The following is a 19,392-nucleotide window of genomic DNA, read 5'->3' on the forward strand; positions in this document are numbered from 1 at the left end:
CTGGTCATGCACCTACCTAAGAAGTTGACTCCCAGAGTGTCGGCGAGCTGTCGGGCCCCGTCAGAGCCGAAAATGTGAGTCTGGTGCTGACAGTTGGGACACTGGAAGACGCTCATGTTCTGGACCAGACCGAGAACCTGAGGAAAAAACCCAACAGTCTCATCCCATCAGTAAGTAATCAATAAATGATATTAACACTCTATACTAACACACACACACAACACACACATACACACACAAAGATTACCGGCACATGGACTTTTTTGAACATCTCGGCTCCTCGGCGAGCGTCCAGCAGAGCGATGTCCTGCGGCGTCGACACGATCACGGCACCTCCACCACAAAACAGAGATCACATGACTTTGACATTAACCTGAGAGCGACATGTGATTCACTTTTCTCCTACAGTCCCACGACCAACGCTGGGAACACACACACACACACACTCACACACACTCTCCTCAGACTGGAGAGGACACAGGACCAGTGCAAAGATCTGGATCTGTGTGTGTGTGTGTGTGTGTGTGTGTGTGTGTGTGTGTGTGTGTGTGTATGTGTGTGTGTGTGTGTGTACTCCCAGGATACGGGTGTTGTTCTGCGCCCACACACTGAGACGTTTCACAGCTGTGGTCAACAGTTTCTGGCGAAGAGTGTGTGAAGCAAACGTCCGCTGTGAACCAAAGTCTTTGTCTGATGACATCACTGACTCCTCCCCCTCCTGGAAACAGTCATGTGACTCCGTCCAACTCAAAACAAACAATAGATCTAAATGTAGCTTCTGATGATGTGGAGCTGTTGTTATTTAACCTCTTCATCATCGTCATCGTCACTTCAGTCTAAACTCTGTTTTTATTTTACAGTGGATCTCACATTAATCAATAAGTATTTTATTGATTCCAGCTGATCGTTAACCGAAGGTGCAGCTGAAGAAATCAAGAACATGGTGAGCAGGTGAGAAACAGCTGAGCTTCACATCACTACAGCAAACAGTGTTAGGTTGTAAATACAGATCCATCAGTGCTCTTCTTCATGGGCCCCCCTGCAGGTGCACCTGCACCTGTTGGAGGCGGAGCTTCTTGTAACTTCTGAAATAAGAAATCTGATGGGTCATCAGAAGTTGTTATTGTGAACCACTCACTTCATTGACTCTTAGTTTTTGTGACTAACACACCTGAAACGAGACGAACAAACACATCTGAAATCAGGATTTAATGATTTAATCTTTAACATTTTATCTTTATTATAGTTTTTTATGTAAAATTCATGTGAGAAATAATTCAGATGTCACACACTGTAAATGTAAAGGAGTCAGTAAAGTACCAGGAGTAAATGACCTTTAACCGTTGCTCAAAGGCACTTCAGCAGTAACGAGGCAACAAAGTCTGTGTGAGACAGGAAGTCGTGTGTTGAACACTGTGTACGGTCAAACTGTCAACATCAGTGTGTGACCAGCACCCCCTGCTGTCCACCCATGAAACTGCAGCTGTTTGATTTCAAATCTCCAGCTCCACGTGGTGACTCGTTCTTTTTACTGATCTATTCATAACATTAGATCCATTCACTGAATGACATCAGACACATTACCACAGTTCTGACCAGTCTACCTGTCCCCGCTGCTGAGAAGCCCCGCCCACTGTAGCATGAAGCTGCCCCACCTGACGAACAGCTCCACAGCAGTCTGATGGTTCCAGACTCACAGCTTGAGAAATTGTATATTCTTGTCCTGTTCACACACAGGTACAACGTGACTTTAATTACTCCGTCCAAAAATTCACATTTCCTCAGGTGAACTCACATCACAGGAGAAACAGGAAGCACCTGAATGCAACGCTTCTGAAAACTGATGTCAGCTTTTAGATTGTTAATACATAATGTATCATTCAGAGCAGATCAACGGGTAAAAATAGCAGTTTTGTCAATTTAAAATTAAATCTGTTTTTTTCCTTTATTTTATTGTTATTTATTTTCCTGCATTGGGACTACGAGGCCGGTGTGCAGTTATTTTAAATATTTCACAAATGTAACATTCAGAAAATCATGAACAGAGAGAATTCAGTTAATTCTAGTTTTATTAAATATCTCAGAGCTAAAGTATCAGACTTCTTCAGAGTGATTTATAATATATATTTAATAAACAGCAGAGATTCAGATTTGTCTATAATCTGTTTCTGTGTGTGTTCACATGCACATACGTGTGTTTACATGTGTTTGTTTGTGCACGTCATGGATCCTCTTCATGTGTGTTCACAGTTCAAGTCCTGTCAGTCAAGTGTGGACCTCGTGTAGTCTCTCGACCACAGCAGACGCCACCTTCCTGTACGCCTCCGCCTGCACACACACACACACACACACACACACACACACACACACACACAGAAATCGTTTCCCATGTATCTGAAAAGCACTTGATATAAAAAGTTTATAATTTTTATCATATTATAGAACAGAACAGAACAAAATAGAACAGAACAGAATAGAACAGAATAGAATAGAACAGAATAGAACAGAATAGAACATAATAGAATAGAACAGAATAGAACAGAATAGAACAGAATAGAACAGAATAGAACAGAACAGAACAGAATAGAATAGAACAGAACAGAATAGAATAGAACAGAATAGAACAGAATAGAACAGAACAGAACAGAATAGAATAGAACAGAATAGAACATAATAGAACAGAACAGAATAGAATAGAACAGAACAGAATAGAACAGAATAGAACAGAATAGAACAGAACAGAACAGAATAGAATAGAACAGAATAGAACAGAATAGAACAGAACAGAACAGAACAGAATAGAACAGAACAGAATAGAACAGAATAGAACAGAACAGAATAGAATAGAACAGAACAGAACAGAATAGAACAGAACAGAATAGAATAGAACAGAACAGAATAGAACATAATAGAACAGAATAGAACAGAACAGAACAGAACAGAACAGAATAGAACATAATAGAACAGAATAGAACAGAACAGAACAGAACAGAATAGAACATAATAGAACAGAATAGAACAGAACAGAACAGAACAGAATAGAACATAATAGAACAGAATAGAACAGAACAGAACAGAATAGAACAGAACAGAACAGAATAGAACAGAATAGAATAGAACAGAATAGAACAGAACAGAATAGAATAGAACAGAACAGAACAGAACAGAACAGAACAGAATAGAACAGAACAGAACAGAATAGAATAGAACAGAACAGAATAGAATAGAATAGAACAGAATAGAGACCTCTGGGCTGTCTGGAGAGGAGACAACCACTGGCCGTCCTCTGTCTGACATCTCTCTGATGTTCAGGTGAAGAGGAACGTCACCTGGAAGACACAGAGATTATTGAAGATCATTAAAGATCAGAGTCACTTTGTTTGTTGACATTTTTGCACAAGCAGGAAAATCAGCTGCAGAGTACGTAAGACATCTCAAGTCTGGTTCTGGTTCTGGTTCTGGTTCTGGTCCTGGTCCTGGTCATGCACCTACCTAAGAAGTTGACTCCCAGAGTGTCGGCGAGCTGTCGGGCCCCGTCAGAGCCGAAAATGTGAGTCTGGTGCTGACAGTTGGGACACTGGAAGACGCTCATGTTCTGGACCAGACCGAGAACCTGAGGAAAAAACCCAACAGTCTCATCCCATCAGTAAGTAATCAATAAATGATATTAACACTCTATACTAACACACACACACAACACACACATACACACACAAAGATTACCGGCACATGGACTTTTTTGAACATCTCGGCTCCTCGGCGAGCGTCCAGCAGAGCGATGTCCTGCGGCGTCGACACGATCACGGCACCTCCACCACAAAACAGAGATCACATGACTTTGACATTAACCTGAGAGCGACTTGTGATTCACTTTTCTCCTACAGCCCCACGACCAACGCTGGGAACACTCACACACACTCTCCTCAGACTGGAGAGGACACAGGACCAGTGCAAAGATCTGGATCTGTGTGTGTGTGTGTGTGTGTGTGTGTGTGTGTGTGTGTGTGTGTGTGTATGTGTGTGTGTGTGTGTGTACTCCCAGGATACGGGTGTTGTTCTGCGCCCACACACTGAGACGTTTCACAGCTGTGGTCAACAGTTTGAGTGTGTGAAGCAAACGTCCGCTGTGAACCAAAGTCTTTGTCTGATGACATCACTGACTCCTCCCCCTCCTGGAAACAGTCATGTGACTCCATCCAACTCAAAACAAACAATAGATCTAAATGTAGCTTCTGATGATGTGGAGCTGTTGTTATTTAACCTCTTCATCATCGTCATCGTCACTTCAGTCTAAACTCTGTTTTTATTTTACAGTGGATCTCACATTAATCAATAAGTATTTTATTGATTCCAGCTGATCGTTAACCGAAGGTGCAGCTGAAGAAATCAAGAACATGGTGAGCAGGTGAGAAACAGCTGAGCTTCACATCACTACAGCAAACAGTGTTAGGTTGTAAATACAGATCCATCAGTGCTCTTTATGAGCCCCGCCTTCATGGGCCCCCCTGCAGGTGCACCTGCACCTGTTGGAGGCGGAGCTTCTTGTAACTTCTGAAATGAGTGTACCATGCAAATAAGTGCACTCACAAGTACAGCTGTGGTGTGTTGTTGTGACTGACCTGCTACCGGGATGTTCTGGGTGATTGACAGCTGGACGTCTCCTGTCCCAGGAGGCATGTCGACTACCAGGTAGTCCAACGAGCCCCAGTCCACCTATACACACACACACACACACACACACACACACACACACACACACACACACTGTTCGTCTCTACTCTAAGTTGAATCAGTTCAGCTTCACCTGAGCTGGACAGAGAAACACTCTGACCTGTCTGAGCAGCTTCTCTATCGCTGACATCACCATCAGCCCCCGCCACACGATCGGAGCCACGTCCTCCACCAGGAAACCCATCGACATGCTGAGAGAAGAGGAGGAGGGTTTAAAGGTCAGAGGTCACGGAAAGGGAAAGATTAGTCTGAACAAGAACAGGAAGAGTGAGGAAGGAGCTGGACAGAAACAGTCGCTCACCAAGGAATCCCGTAGTTGGTGAGTGGGATCATCAGGTTGTCTGGAGACAGACGAGAGTTCAGGTCAGCTGCATGTCACACCTTCATTAAATCTATCAACAACAAAATCAACGACCTCTCTGGAAACAGACATTAACGATGATCAGAGACGTTCATGAAGACGAACGTGAACTACGTGGCATACTGTCACTGAGCTCCGGGTTTCCCTTCAGGTTCATCAGTTTGGGGATGGACGGGCCGTAGACATCGGCATCCAACAGACCGACTGACTTAGACTGAGAGACACAGAGAGACAAGAGTCGGCCATGTTTAACAAAGCTCTACATCCTTTTTGTCCAACAGACAAGAAGTGGACAGCCTGTATCTGACAGTTCGAGAAGCTATAACAGATATAGATACTGTAAATGGTACAATAATTGTTATTATTATTTGAAGTTATTCCTGCTTCCTTGCTTGTTGAAGTCCTTCTGTTTTCCCAGTAAATATTTTACACAGTGGCTCCTACTTATAATCCTTTGATTTCTTTTTCAATACTAAGTACGGCCCATCAATGACATGTGTCTTTTTATTCTATTTTATTGTATTGATGGCACCTCAGCTTTTCTGAATTGACTGATATTCTTTTTAATGTGTTTTTTTAATGTTAATCAAATGTTTTTATTCACCCAATGTAAAACACTTTGAACAGTCTTTCATATCATGTGTATTACTGATTTACATATACTGTGGTTTTGTTTTGTTTTTAGGTCACATGACTCGTGTGTTTTGTTATTGGATCACTGTTTTTCTGATGTACCTTGGAGTTATAATACTAAAATTAAAAACACATGACTATAATTATGAATTAAATAAATATATGATGAGAGAGAAGAGTCCTTACTGGATTGTTGGCCATTAATCCAAGAGCCAAATTCACTGCAGAGACAGACAGACAGATATGAATCATCTGTGACACCAGAGACATGGCTGAGCTTCACACACAGTCACAGTTCACTACGACAATCCTTCAAACACACGACATTCACCACAACATTCAAGGGGAAAACCTGAGAGAACCGTGAAGCTTTGGAAGAACAAAGATACTGAAGAGTTTGTGGTGTACCTGCAGTGGTGGACTTGCCCACTCCACCTTTTCCTGAAGCCACCACGATGACCTGTTTGACCCCTGTGATGGGCTTCTGCTTGGGAAGACCTCGGGCCATCTGCTGCTTCTGCCTCTCCTGTAACGCCTTACTGTCCACTGACCTCTGCAACACAACAACAACAAATAAATAAACAACATAAAGATATTTGGATACTTTCAAATCCTAATTCAGTCTAACTGCTCTTACTTTATCATCTATTATGGAAATAAGGCTTTCTCTGGGTCAAATTAAAGAAATAAATACACTGAAAATATAATGGGGTTTGGTAGCAATAAGTGTTCATCAACTTTAAAAATGTTCCCATGAAGGACTAACAGATGTCACTGTGAAATAACTGAAACTTAAAATGTTGATTTTATCCAAACAAATGGCTCTTGATGGATCAGGTTCTTCTGAACTCAGTGATTTCAGAAAACATCCACATGGTGCTGGCACTGTGCTCATACTGATGAGAAGGGCAATGCTAAATTGGCATAATTTAAAATGCAGTTTGGTGAGAAATCAATTAATTATTAATTCGTTTTTTTGTTCAATCACAGAGGTGAGCTGGTTCTTGAGTGGCCAATCAAAAGAGTCTAAAGCTGTGATATGAAGGCAGAGGAATGCAGACTAATAAAAACGCTGACGCTGTGTAAATGTTTAGACTTAAATTGCTTGGTACCATTTTCTAATAAGACGACCTTTATAAAGGGATTTTTAACTAAATAATGTTTTATTAATACTTAATTAATAGTTATCAATTACTAATGCTTTACAGATTAGTTAGAAGCCATTACTAAGAACAACTTAAACTGCCAGGTTTAATGTAGCCTTTTAATGGGTAAGCAACCTAATCAATGAATCGTTACTAAATGATTTATGAACCATTAATTAAAGCATGGGTGTTAGAAAGTGATTTCTGTGGACTCTTATATCCACACAGAGATTACTACTACTACTGTTGGTGCTGTTACACAATGTTGGTTTTTAAATATAATGATAACAATAATAATAATACATAATTTAGACCACATTAGTCTAATGTATTATTGTAGTATAGTTATTGGCTGGTAACAGTCTTTGCCCCGCAATCTATATAGATATGTGACTCTAATATTACAGTCAAGTACAGAAGAATGCAATCACACTTACGGTTTTATCGTTCAAAATAATATTATTGGCATTCAAAAAAAAAAAAAAAAAAACCTCAAACACGTAGATACTACATTAACTGTGTGGAGTGAAGAACTAAATATTATCAAACAAGATAAAATACAAAATGTTTACAATCAAATATATTATAAATTTGAATTATATGTAAAATATAACGATGTTTATAGTTATCGCTTTTACTTTGAATACAAATCCTACTTCCGGTCTTGTTCTTGGTTGACGCGAACATGAAGCTGTTAGCTAGCTTAGCTGTGTTGTGCTCAGAGAAACAGACGGTAATCTTACCTGGCAGCGCGTGAACTGTAAACAACACGCAGGCGCGTGTCCCATCTCTGTCCCTGTTCGTAAAACTGAAGGTTTATTCACGGATAGTCTCAGGAAATGGGAAAGTCTGCTGTAAGTGGACTGAGCCATGTTTGGCTGTTCAGATGCTACTTAGACCGACAGATTGCTGCGCATCAAGTTTGCGCAAATTACGCATGAGTGTGGTGGGCGGGAATAATCCTCTGTAAGGGAATGAATAGAGAGTAACACATTTATACGCAGCCTGTGGCCATTTGTTCTCCTTCAAAACAATAATCACAGAGACAGCGCCTATTTCTTTCCAACAATGTCTAAATTCAAGTCAAAATTATTACTTTAAATGAAAACAACTACTTTTTTTTTTTAATTTTTAAGTAAAATTATAAAACACAGTCAAAATTCCTACTTTTTAAGTGAAAATTATGAAATACAAAGTCTTTTTTTTACTTTTATGCAAAATTAGAAAACACAAAGTGTTTTGTTTTAACTTTTGAAGTAAAATTCATATGATACAAAATAAAACTTCGTAGTCTTTAAGCCAAAACTATGAGATACAAAGTCACATTCTTACTTTTTAAGCAAAATTATAAGATAAAAGATTAAGATTTTCAATTATTTCAGTTTTGGAGAATTGATTGGAAACGTAGTTTTATTACGTAACTATAATATGCGGAAATAATGCGCAGCCTTGAGCTTTTTTAAGTAATCTTAGATGATTTTATTCCGGAATTGTGTTGCATGAGATGTCTTGTGGTTTTCCTTTCAGTCACATTCAGAACAGTCTTGTTGTGGTGTGCTTAAGCTAACCCTCTGAGACTGTGTCTGTTGTTCAGATCACTGGTTAATAAAGAGGACACAGGTAAACCCGGCCGTGATGACAGAGGGAGGCCGCGGGCCGGCCGCTCGGACGGTTCTTCAGCAGTGTCTGCGGGCCACACTGCAGGTGAGACCGGCTGATGGAGACACAGAGGCTCAGTTTGTCCAGGTGAGAACAGGTGTTATCAGATACTCTAAACCTTACAATGTGTGCATCAGCTGTACATGAAGTGTTGACGTGATGAAGAGGATAATGATGAAGATTACTGAATGCTATAAAAAGAAAAATGCTGCATTTAACTCATAATTTCTTTTTATTATTTTCATATAATATGTGATGGTTTTAATTTTCTGTTGCTGCCCAGTTTGAAGCATTTTGTAACTTGAGTTTTGAAAAGTGATTTACAGATAAATCAATGTGGTTGAGAGGAGAGAGAAAGGAACAGCTGTATGTACTGTTGTATTCAGTGTTGTAGGTCAATGCATTTCAGTGGACAAACTACAGTAGATTAAAAACGATTAAGAAATCCACAGAATTGAAATCATTCAAAGAAAAACTCCTCGAAATCTGGATAAATCTTCAAAACTAGACCTGCAGTTTTAAATAGTGGTTCAATGTCACTGGCTGTTTTTAGCTGATCTCAAGTTGAGATTCAGATAACTGATTATTGATTTATTTCTCAGTTCACAGTGTCACTCTGTTCGAACTAAAGGAAAGTCAAAGGACTGAGATTCAAGAGATTGAAAACTGATGAAAGATAACTGAGTCACCATCATTTACAGAATATAACATGAAATGGTCAAAACTGGACCTTTAACAAATGATTATTTCTGTTTTTGATGAAGATGGTATTTGTAATCGTTTGGTTATTATCTGTGAAATGACCGAGGTGACGTCTTTAAATGTCTCTTTCTGTCTGACAAACAGAAACATTCAGCTTCCATTGATGTAGTTTTTAGCTCTCAGAATAACTTCAATGGATTTATTGATTATCAGTTGTTTTAATTGTTGAATGTCTGTTGATCAAGTAGTTGTTTCTGCCCTAATAAAATCATAATGCAGATATTCTCTGTGGACAAAACAATCAGTCTGGGTCAGTGGTAGTTACAGGTTTAAACATGGAGGCACGCTGACTGCTGATTGGTCCACACCATTAGTGACAGTGACGTTTTTTCTCAGATCGACAGAGGAATGGTGATCTACATCTGTTTCTTCAAAGGAGCCACAGATGACATCCTCCCTAAGATGGGTCAGTGACCTCTGTAACCTTTAACCTTTGACCTACACGTTTAAACTCCACCCAGCTCTGCACTCACTGTAAACCCATTACAAATGAAATCATCTTCCATCCAGTGTCCACTCTGTTGAACCTGCGGCTGTGTGAATCTGACTCGGGGAAGACGGTGTCGGTGCGGGAGCTTCCCGGCAGCCTGCTGATCGTCCCTCAGGCCACGCTGGGCGGGAAGGCCAAGGGCAGGGCCATGCAGTACCACAACAACATCAGCAAAGAGGACGGCCTGCGGCTCTACGGCACCTTCGTTGCTCTGTGTGAGAAGGAGCTGATGACTGCTGCTTCAGCCGGCAGCGGAGTGACGGTCAAACATGGGACGTATGGAAACAGACAAGTGCTCAACCTGGACACCAATGGACCGTACACACATCTGATGGAGTTCTGAAGCGCTGCGACAGCTGATCACATTAATGTTTATGTGTGAAGATCTACTAACAAGGATGAAACTGCTGTTTTCCTCAGACTGATATATTGATGTTTGATTGATATATTTTTAATTAAAAACTAATTACACAGATTTTGACTGTATCATTGTTTCTGTGCGACATTACGGTGGCCCTGAAGCTCAAACACTGCAGCTGAAAACAAATTCAGAAAATATCTTCATCAGTTTGACACATGAGCTGCAGGTACTGGGGTTCACCTGGTAGAGCGTGTAGCATGAAGCTGTAATCCCAACTGCAGCGCCGTGGGTTTGAGTCTGACCCTAGGCCCTTGACCCTTGACCCTTGGCCCTGTAAACATTCAAGGCTTATCCCCAACTTAAAACTATATTCAGGGTAATTTCTCTTATTCACAGCAGCTTCATGCAGCATTTACTGTATGGAGACATCTGTACTTCATCTGGAGAAAATGAGAGTTTCCACGGAAAAACAAAATGATCCAGAGACGGCATCACGTTTTGAATCTAATTGTTCTCTGTCCCTGTCACTCTGAAACTACAACACAACAAATAAGAAAACCTCACTACTGATCATTGGTTCAGTTTTGATTTACACACTCTATCTATCTCTACTATCCTTTTTTGACAAATAAAAAATCTCTTCACCATAGGAAAATTCTTTTCACATAAATTCACAAACTTGAATTTCTCAAGCAGATTTATTTGGCCAGTTTACAGAAGTTGGTTTACAACTTTTAATCTTTGGAATTATCTGTAAACATTATTTTACAAGCTTAAACTCCCTTTGACCCTAACTGGAGCCCATACAGGTGTCGCTCAGGTATAGGTGGAGTGTAAGATAGCTAGCCTGCAGTTGCTGGCTGGGCACATGGCCCTCTGGGGGCTAACCGCCTCCCACCCACTGGATATTTTCTATAAGGCTGTATATGGAGAGGTGCTTGTTGTAGTTCCCTTTCTGCCGCTCACCAAAAGTAAAATTATAAACAGTAAATGAGTGAATAAATGAGAAGTCATAATGATAAAGCTCATCCTGCTGAACAGCCTGTGGCAAATATATATAAATGAACTTTACTCTTTAAATTATTTAGTTCATATTGTGCATAACACAGGCCTTACTGTTACACCTGTAACAGAGGAGTTGGCCTTTGTTGCGCTTTATTTACACACTTTATTCCAATTAAACAAGTTCAGGCGAGCAAAACGACGTCATCAAACTGCGACTCGAATCACAGTTAAGACGTAATCTTTGTGAGACACTTTGTTGACACCATGTCGGCGGTGGATTTCAGAGGTAGCTAAATCAGTCTATTATTGTTTGTTAGAAAGTTGTTTCCGGTTCTTTTTTTGCTGTAATGATATTTAACAAGTCAAACATTAGCGTGTTATATTTAAATCCCTGAGCTAAAGCTGCTGTTTAAATTCAGTATTGGCAGCTATTTGTTAGTGTTAACGTAGAAGCTAACGTTAGCCACGATTAGCATAGCCTCCGCTTTGATTAAACGTCCCACTCAGTTAAAGCTGTGTTCAGTGACAGCACCGTTACTGATACTGACGAACTATTAAACCTGATGGTCAGTAATCAGCCTTCATGTACACTGTGGCAACACTAATGTAACAGTAGAACGTTTTATTTTTACTCTGTCAAAAGCTACATACACTTAACACACTTCATCAGCACACATGAAAATATTCACTAATATTAAAAAAGTAAAAAGACAGCTAATCGAAACAGGTTGATGAAATGGTCATTTTTAAAAACGTAACTCCGTGATTGTGTGTGTGACATTAGTGCGTGGTGTAGTTAGTGTAAATTTACTAAAAACTGATCAGTACGTTTGATTATGTTACACTTGTGGTTCACAGACAACCTTCTGGGGATTTCCTGGGTGGACAGTGGCTGGGTGCCTATTCTCAATCCTGGAAATGTGCTGGACTATTTCTCTGAGAGGAGTAATCCCTTCTACGACCGCACCTGTAACAATGAGGTGGTGAAGATGCAGCGGCTCACTCTGGAACATCTGAAGTAAGTCCATCCTGCACACTTTGATTAGGTGTTACTTTACAGTAGGGGGGTGATCTGTGTGTACTGTATGAATTGTCAGGAAATAGCTTCTGTTAGAGAAAATATAATAAATAATAACATACAAAACATAGATACTGTACATTAATTCATTTTCAGTACACAGCTGTAAAGTTGTTGTATTAAGTGACAGTTGTGAAACTAAAATCAAAAATCATTGATTCTCTCCCACTTCCAGTCAGATGGTGGGAGTGGAGTACATTCTTCTTCATGCTCAGGAGCCAATTCTTTATATAATCCGTAAACAACAGAGGCAGTCAGCAACACAAGGTGAGCAGCGCAGCGTCTGATTATGCACAGCATATCACTGACAACTGTTCTATGTATTTCATTTCTGTGTCAGAGTTAGATTTATGAGTCTAAATTCAATACTGGCAATAAAATAAAAAAGTGTGTACATGCACACAGTTTTCGATTTTGGACTCTTTGAATATCTAATTTCCACTTCTGCTTCTCCAGTGATTCCTTTGGCTGACTACTACATCATCGCAGGGGTGGTGTATCAGGCCCCAGACCTGGGAACAGTGATCAGCTCCAGAGCGGTGAGGATTTATAATATGATCCTGTTTATTACAAAGGCTGAAGATGGAGGATGTTGGTGTGTGGGATTGGAAAGGTTTTTACTGTGGGTGACATGAGTCACATCTGTTTTAGCTTTCTGCCGTCCATGGAATCCAGTCAGCGTTCGATGAGGCCATGTCGTATTGCCGCTACCACCCATCCAAAGGATACTGGTGGCACTTTAAGGACCAGGAGGAGAGAGGTTAGGTTTTGGTAATTCATTCAGTAGTTAGTGATTTTATTAGTAACAAGATCACAGACATTAACAAGAACAAATGGAGTAAAAGGAGTACAAGCTATGATGCTCTAATGACACTTCACAATGTTACAGTGTTTTACTTTGGCAATAACGGCTTTAAAAAATCTTTCATTACAGAAAAAGCCAAGCCTAAGACAAAGAAGAAAGAGGAACCAAGTTCACTGTTTCAGAGGCACCGTGTGGACACACTCCTTCTGGACCTCAGGTCAAAGTTTCCGCCAACGTTTTACCAGGTACAGTTACACCACCTCAAAACAGCTGTTAATGTAGAACCACTTCGGTCCATTCATTTCAGTTTCCCTGCAATAAGAATTACTTCATGATAATGTGACGTGATCCAAGTAATAATATTCTGTTTTCTGCCGTTTCAGCCAAAGCCTGGTGAGAAGCCTATTCCAGGTATGATTACGTCATGCTCAGAAGTTCCATGATCAATGTGTGTGACATCAGCAGCTTAACACTGTAACAGATGTCAGTAAGAGTCATCGCCTACTATTGATCTGATCCTGTCAGACAACAACTCGCTCACGTTTGTCCAGATATTCAACAAACAAACAAAAACAGAAATTCAATCTGACATGAACAAAGATCACAGCATGAAACTAAATAAAGTCTACTACTATAAATAACATAAAACAAAGAGAAAGAAAGACACTGTATAAAAACCCTCCAGGTTAAAGTCACTTAGTCTCCACAGCGGTCCTGATACTCTCTGGTTTGTCTGTGGTTTTATTATGTGCTTGTTGTGTGAATGTTAACACTCTGCCATGGGTCAACATACCATGGGCTGTGCTACTGGAATATTGGCTTAACTTGACAAGTGTGATTTAATACAAATATGCTATCTAAAATGTAACGTATTACCCTTTTCCACCAAAATGATCAGGTAGAAGCAGGTTTTTTAAACGCGGGTAAACCTGCTAATAGCAGCTGATTGACTCCATTTCCTCTGCCAGTTGAGTTTGTCTTTCAGTTCGGACTGAAGACACACACAACTGCATGAGTGCTGTCATCACCTGCACTTACAGAGCACACACAAACACAGGTGTGTTACAGCGCCTGTGCTCTGAAAGACCTTACAGCAGGAAAAGAGGTGAAAATTAACGAGTTCAACCGGGTTTTGTGTTTACAGCCGTAGACGATAAAAACCTGTGTCTACTGAAGAGTCACGTGACCTGGGTGTGAATGCTGATTGTTCCCTTTTCCATGATGTCAGCAAGTCTTAGCGGGCTTTTTGACCAGTGGAAAAGGGTCTGTAGTGTTGATGTTTTATTGTAGATGGAGTGAAGATCACTTGTTCCTGTTTTGCAGTGGAGGTGAAAAAGGAGCCTGAACCTCCCACAGAGGTGGTAAAACAAGAGGAGAGAGAACCAGCTACCAAGTCCTCCGCCCCAGCTCCACCCAGCAAACCTCCACCTGAGAAGAGAGCCAGGCTACAGTGACAGCAGCACTTCTCACACTCTGTGAAATGTCCGACAGCACCGAGAGGAAAACAGTTCAAGACTGCGAGTGTGTCTGTTCCTGGACCTGAAGCCGGTCTCTGCTGGTTCGCTCAGTTCACAGGATGCTAAGAATGAAAGGTGTGGCTTCAGAGCCATCACCCCTTTCTCACTGTGACCTCACTCTGTACACTTGTAGGTTTAGCGTTGTGGACATTTCAGGCAACTGTTCTACAAACAGGGGTTTTTATGATCAGCTGACAGCAGTGTTGGTGTCAGCTTACTGTTGACATAATCATGGTGGTTTTTTGTGACTTCAGAGGACAGTTTAACTCGCAGTCTGCTTCTCAGGGGGATGTGTCATAATGCATCATCACCAAGCTTCCTGACACATTGTTCTCTTTAATTACTGTCACTCATCTGTTTTTGAAAGAAAAACTCTGCTCTCTTGTTTTTGTATTAAACTGTCTCAGATATCATGTCCTGGTGTGTTTTATTGGATGACAGTTCGAATTCTCAGTGTATTTTCCTGCATCATTTACCTAATTTATTGTCATTCTAACCAAGAAATTACGGCTCAAAGCATTTACTGGATTTTACATTTCATAGCTTTGTGATTACAATTATGCTCAAACCAAAATGTATGAACCACATAGTGTTCATTGATCCATGGGCTGTTGATGGGGAGAGTCAGTCAGCTGTCATGTTGACGAGCCCTCTGCCCTCTTTGTAATGACTGCACCATCAAACATGATCTTTGTCCACAGTGGAAAGTAACTTTACACATCAACTGTGATGAAGTACAACCCTAATCTTAATACTTCTACTTCACTTTTTACTCCACTACACACGTCTGACAGCTGCAGTCACTGCTTTATTTACAGACATCTCATGTGACTAGTTTATAAAGATTCATCCAGTGGCTCCTCATAGAAGCAGCTTCTGTTTGATTCAGTTGGTGATGTTGATGTTTGCAGTTTCACCAAATCATGAATTCCCCTCTAAACTTCTCAGATGGATTCATTTAAATATTTGTCTGACATGTCACAACTAAAACAGAGATTAGAGAAGAAAGTTGTTTTTGAATCCTTCCTACATCATTAATAATCTCCAAACATGTCTGGTTACCCACTGGATTAAACTAATAATCTGAATATAAACATACAGTAGGTAAAACTAGCTCCACCTCAGCCTATAGTATTAACAGTCTAATAATGATGTGTGTGATCGTATATCAGCCACAGATTCATTTTTATTTCTCCACCCGGCGACAGTCAGAGACGGAGGCATTTTGTGAGAACTAATTAAAATTTGGCATAGAAATTCACTAGGACTCAAGGATAGACTGATTAAATTTGGGGAGGTCAAAGGTTAAAGGTCAAGGTCACAGAGACCACAGAAAACACTTTCACACAATTTCACACAAATGGTTGATTGAATGATTTTTGACTTTGGATAAACAGGGATGTGACCTGAATTTAGTCTGAGTGGCTGAGGCAGACAACCAGGAGGAGGTGACTCTGGTTCTACTGAAGAGCACTTTAACTTTTACTCCACAGGGATTTTACATGGTTGTTTTGGTGCTTCAGTAAACAGCATTAATGATTTCAGTCGTATTTAATGGTCTTAACGAAGCAGCAAATTAAATTTAAATGGGAGGGTTTCGTCAGCAGGTGTCGCCATTTGGTCATATTTCATCCTTTTCCCTGATAATAAATGTAATTTTTTGTGTGTTTTCGCTCTGTCATCACTGTTGACTCGTCCTCAGGTCAAACGTGCTCAGTCACTCAGGAAATAATTTCCATTGTCATGAAGGCGGGAACAATAAAGTGGGTTAGTGATGTGTATTTTTAGCGCAGACAGTAGCTGCATCCATGGCTACCAGCTACCTCGCCGCCGAAGCCACGAAGAAGAAGTTTCTCGCAGGGCGTGGTGGGATAGGAGTCTCCTCGGTGGAGGACTGAACAGTGCCCCAGCTGGCTGGCTAGCTGCAGAGAAGATGGCTGCAGAGGGGATTTTCAGGCCAGTGTCTGAACATAGTCCGCCGTTTGTCATGTTCGGCGGCCACTAGCCAGCGTGTCCCCGCGGTTCTTCCGTGGATCGGTTCCGCTCGGATTCGTCGGAGGGGATAAATCAACATGGGGTCGCAGACTCTTCAGATCCTGAGGCAGGGGGTCTGGGCTTCAATCACAGGCGGATGGTACTACGACCCCGATCAGAATACATTCGTCAACGCTTTACATCTGTACATCTGGCTCTTTCTGCTGTGTTTCCCCTTCACTCTTTACATGGTGAGCGCTGCTGCTGCTGCTGCTGCTGTTGTTGTTGTTGTTGTTGTTTTTTACCGCCTTTTTATCTCGGTGTTTTTGTCGTTAACTGTTACCAACAACGTAAGTTACCGAAGTGTCCGTTAGGTTAGCTGCCACTGGCTCCTAACGGTCGGTCTCGGTCTATTATCTGGAGCAGAGACAATGTAACGGCTATTTAAAGTAACGGAACAGCTTCACTGCTCTCAACATGTTCCACAGAATCTCCGAACCACCGTGTTTATCAACGGATAACCATCATTCAGGCGAACTAATGTACAGAATAACCCTTAACGCCCCCCCTCTAAGTGAACCATCCACCAACTAGATGGGACCATGACGCTCTTTTGTTTAAATTCAGTGTTTATCACAGCGTCTCAGTTCAGGATATGAACAATGGACCACACAGAACCGGGCTGTAATCAGTTAACCCCCCCGGTATCTGGTTGTTTTCCTCCTGTCGGTTGTGATTTGCAGTATCACCAGTTTTCAGAAGCTCCCAGCTGTGACTGAGCTCAGCTAACGAGGAGGTAGCAGCAGTCTGGTAATGGAGATGTCCAACAAACAGACTCACTGACTGTTTGTTTGTTTGTTACAAGGGTCTTTGTTTGTTTTCTTTAGGCTTGTTTACTTTTACTTTGACATGTAAACTGTCCAGAAAAGGGGCTTGACACGTCACTGACTGGTGTCACACGATCCGACACCATATCAAACTGTCTGATCGGGTTCAAACGTCAGTGAATCACATCACCAGAGTTTCTCAGACACTCTCAGTGAATGTCGTGTCAGGAAATAGCTTACTTCTATAATGAGAAGCTGATGTTTCACATGGGTTTGTGGTTTCCGTTCTATTCTGGAAATATGTTGGTCAGGTCTGTGGTGTATGTTGAGCCACAGGTTAGAGTGGTGCTGCTGTTTGGGGGGGGGGGTTCAATTTACACAGATACAGAAAAGCTGAAATCTGAAAATATATGGCTATTTTTTTATTAATTGATTATAACAATAGTTGCATAACTGATCGCTTATTTGATATGTTGGCTGTCACTCATTATGACTGAATGTCCTATACATTATTAATCTATCTACCTGTTGTCTTATAGATAGATAGATAGATATATACTTTATTTATCCCCTAGGGGAAATTTTGGATAAAAACAATGAAAAAAATAAACATTTCAAAATGAATTTCTCATTCTTTTTTAGGCCTATTTTATTGTCATTTTCAAGAGGAACAAAATAATCATTATAAGTTCAACTTTGGATAATAAACAAATAATTATAATAGTATGACATTACATTATCTCTCTCTAAGGAAAGGAAAATAAACATAAGATACAGCATGAAGGAAAGGGGTAGAGAAACAGTGATTGTAGCACCATAAAGCCACCAACCTGTTGACTGTTATATAAAATAAGTGTAAGATATCCAGTGTAAGTTCATTTCTTCTTCTTCTCTAACCTCAGGCTCTGCCGCCAACCATGGTGATAGTGGGAATCTACTGTGGTGTGATTGCTGCCATGTTCCTGCTGCTGAAGACGGTGAATTACCGCCTCCACCACGCCCTGGATGAGGGGGAGGTGGTAGAGGACCAGGCCAAGGAGAGTCAAGGCACCAGAGGTGGCACTGAGGGGGCTAATGATGGAGGTGTCACTCGTCTGGAGGACAGCAACGGCCCGGGGTAAGGTCCCGTCTCACACAGCCTGATGGGGGATTTAAAGACGCTCCCTGAGTGTGACAGAGCTGCTCTGTAGAGACTGTGGAGGAGCAAGGTGTAGCAGGAAGAGGATGAGCGAGGTGTAGAGGCTGTGGAGGAGGGAGGTGTAGCAGGAAAAAAGGAGGAGGAGGTGTAGAGGCTGTGGAGGAGGGAGGTGTAGCAGGAAGAGGATGAGCGAGGTGTAGCAGGAAGAGGATGAGCGAGGTGTAGAGGCTGTGGAGGAGGGAGGTGTAGCAGGAAGAGGATGAGCGAGGTGTAGCAGGAAGTGGAGGAGGGAGGAGTAGCAGGAAGAGGAGGAGGGAGGTGTAGCAGGAAGAGGAGGAGGGAGGTGTAGCAGGAAGTGGAGGAGGGAGGTGTAGAGGCTATGGAGGAGGGAGGTGTAGCAGGAAGAGGAGGAGGGAGGTGTAGAGGCTATGGAGGAGGGAGGTGTAGCAGGAAGTGCAGGAGGGAGGTGTAGCAGGAAAAAAGGAGGAGGAGGTGTAGAGGCTGTGGAGGAGGGAGGTGTAGCAGGAAGAGGAGGAGGGAGGTGTAGAGGCTGTGGAGGAGGGAGGTGTAGCAGGAAATGGAGGAGGGAGGTGTAGCAGGAAGTGGAGGAAGGAGGTGTACCAGGAAGTGGATGTCATGCTTTCTGATCAGTGATCACATGGAGCTGCTGGTGGAGGGACTCATAGTCTGGAGATGTCCGTAAGAGCTGAGGTCAAAGGTCATCTGGTTGTGACGTGTGGAAACACACAGGCTGCTACAGGGAGAATGAATGTATCGCTTTAAAGCCTCCAGATAGGCCACGCCCCTCTGTAAGAAGCTTCTAATGAAACATTTACCTCAGGTTAAACATCAGGTATTTACCTGTTAAAGAACTCGGGCCTGACCTACTTAAAACACTTGCTGGTG

General features: G+C 41.5%; 4 protein-coding genes across 8 annotated transcripts in view; 3 read left to right on the top strand and 1 right to left on the bottom strand.

The window, feature by feature from the left end:
• Nucleotides 1-2,051: 2,051 nt before the first annotated feature.
• Nucleotides 2,052-7,791, bottom strand: nubpl (nucleotide binding protein-like). Of its 2 annotated transcripts, none has more exons than XM_087175661.1 (11): nt 7,614-7,791; nt 6,134-6,278; nt 5,912-5,946; nt 5,198-5,306; nt 5,033-5,072; nt 4,832-4,922; nt 4,620-4,713; nt 3,724-3,809; nt 3,493-3,613; nt 3,247-3,329; nt 2,052-2,328 (listed from the first exon to the last, which is right to left on the bottom strand). In XM_087175661.1, exons 1-11 carry the CDS (start codon nt 7,740-7,742, stop codon nt 2,266-2,268), a joined length of 996 nt encoding a protein of 331 aa, XP_087031787.1. In that variant the 5' UTR covers nt 7,743-7,791; the 3' UTR covers nt 2,052-2,265. The 2 variants fall into 2 exon arrangements, with proteins under 2 accessions (XP_087031787.1, XP_023268235.1); XM_023412467.2 differs by having other exon boundaries at nt 5,216-5,306; nt 7,614-7,777.
• Nucleotides 7,588-10,256, top strand: dtd2 (D-aminoacyl-tRNA deacylase 2). Its single transcript, XM_023412468.2, has 4 exons — nt 7,588-7,724; nt 8,465-8,616; nt 9,628-9,697; nt 9,802-10,256. Exons 2-4 carry the CDS (start codon nt 8,506-8,508, stop codon nt 10,122-10,124), a joined length of 504 nt encoding a protein of 167 aa, XP_023268236.1. The 5' UTR covers nt 7,588-7,724; nt 8,465-8,505; the 3' UTR covers nt 10,125-10,256.
• A 1,131-nt stretch (nt 10,257-11,387) lies between these two features.
• med6 (mediator complex subunit 6) lies at nt 11,388-14,960 on the top strand. Its single transcript, XM_023412472.2, has 8 exons — nt 11,388-11,433; nt 12,006-12,165; nt 12,401-12,492; nt 12,682-12,764; nt 12,877-12,985; nt 13,160-13,275; nt 13,414-13,441; nt 14,354-14,960. Exons 1-8 carry the CDS (start codon nt 11,412-11,414, stop codon nt 14,482-14,484), a joined length of 741 nt encoding a protein of 246 aa, XP_023268240.1. The 5' UTR covers nt 11,388-11,411; the 3' UTR covers nt 14,485-14,960.
• Nucleotides 14,961-16,420: 1,460 nt separating this feature from the next.
• Nucleotides 16,421-19,392, top strand: part of pcnx1 (pecanex 1) — a 33,418-nt gene continuing 30,446 nt past the window's right edge. For all 4 annotated transcript variants that reach the window (XM_023412479.2, XM_023412480.2, XM_087175662.1 and 1 more), the window contains exons 1-2: nt 16,421-16,772; nt 18,251-18,465. In XM_023412479.2, coding sequence (XP_023268247.1) covers nt 16,620-16,772; nt 18,251-18,465 — 368 coding nt within the window. In that variant the 5' untranslated portion in view covers nt 16,421-16,619. The remainder of the gene's footprint in view (nt 16,773-18,250; nt 18,466-19,392) is intronic.

This window comes from Seriola lalandi, unplaced genomic scaffold (assembly GCF_002814215.2).
Source record: "Seriola lalandi dorsalis isolate HSWRI2012SDOR001 ecotype SW California unplaced genomic scaffold, Sedor1 jcf7180002054481, whole genome shotgun sequence".
NCBI lineage: Eukaryota > Metazoa > Chordata > Actinopteri > Carangiformes > Carangidae > Seriola > Seriola lalandi.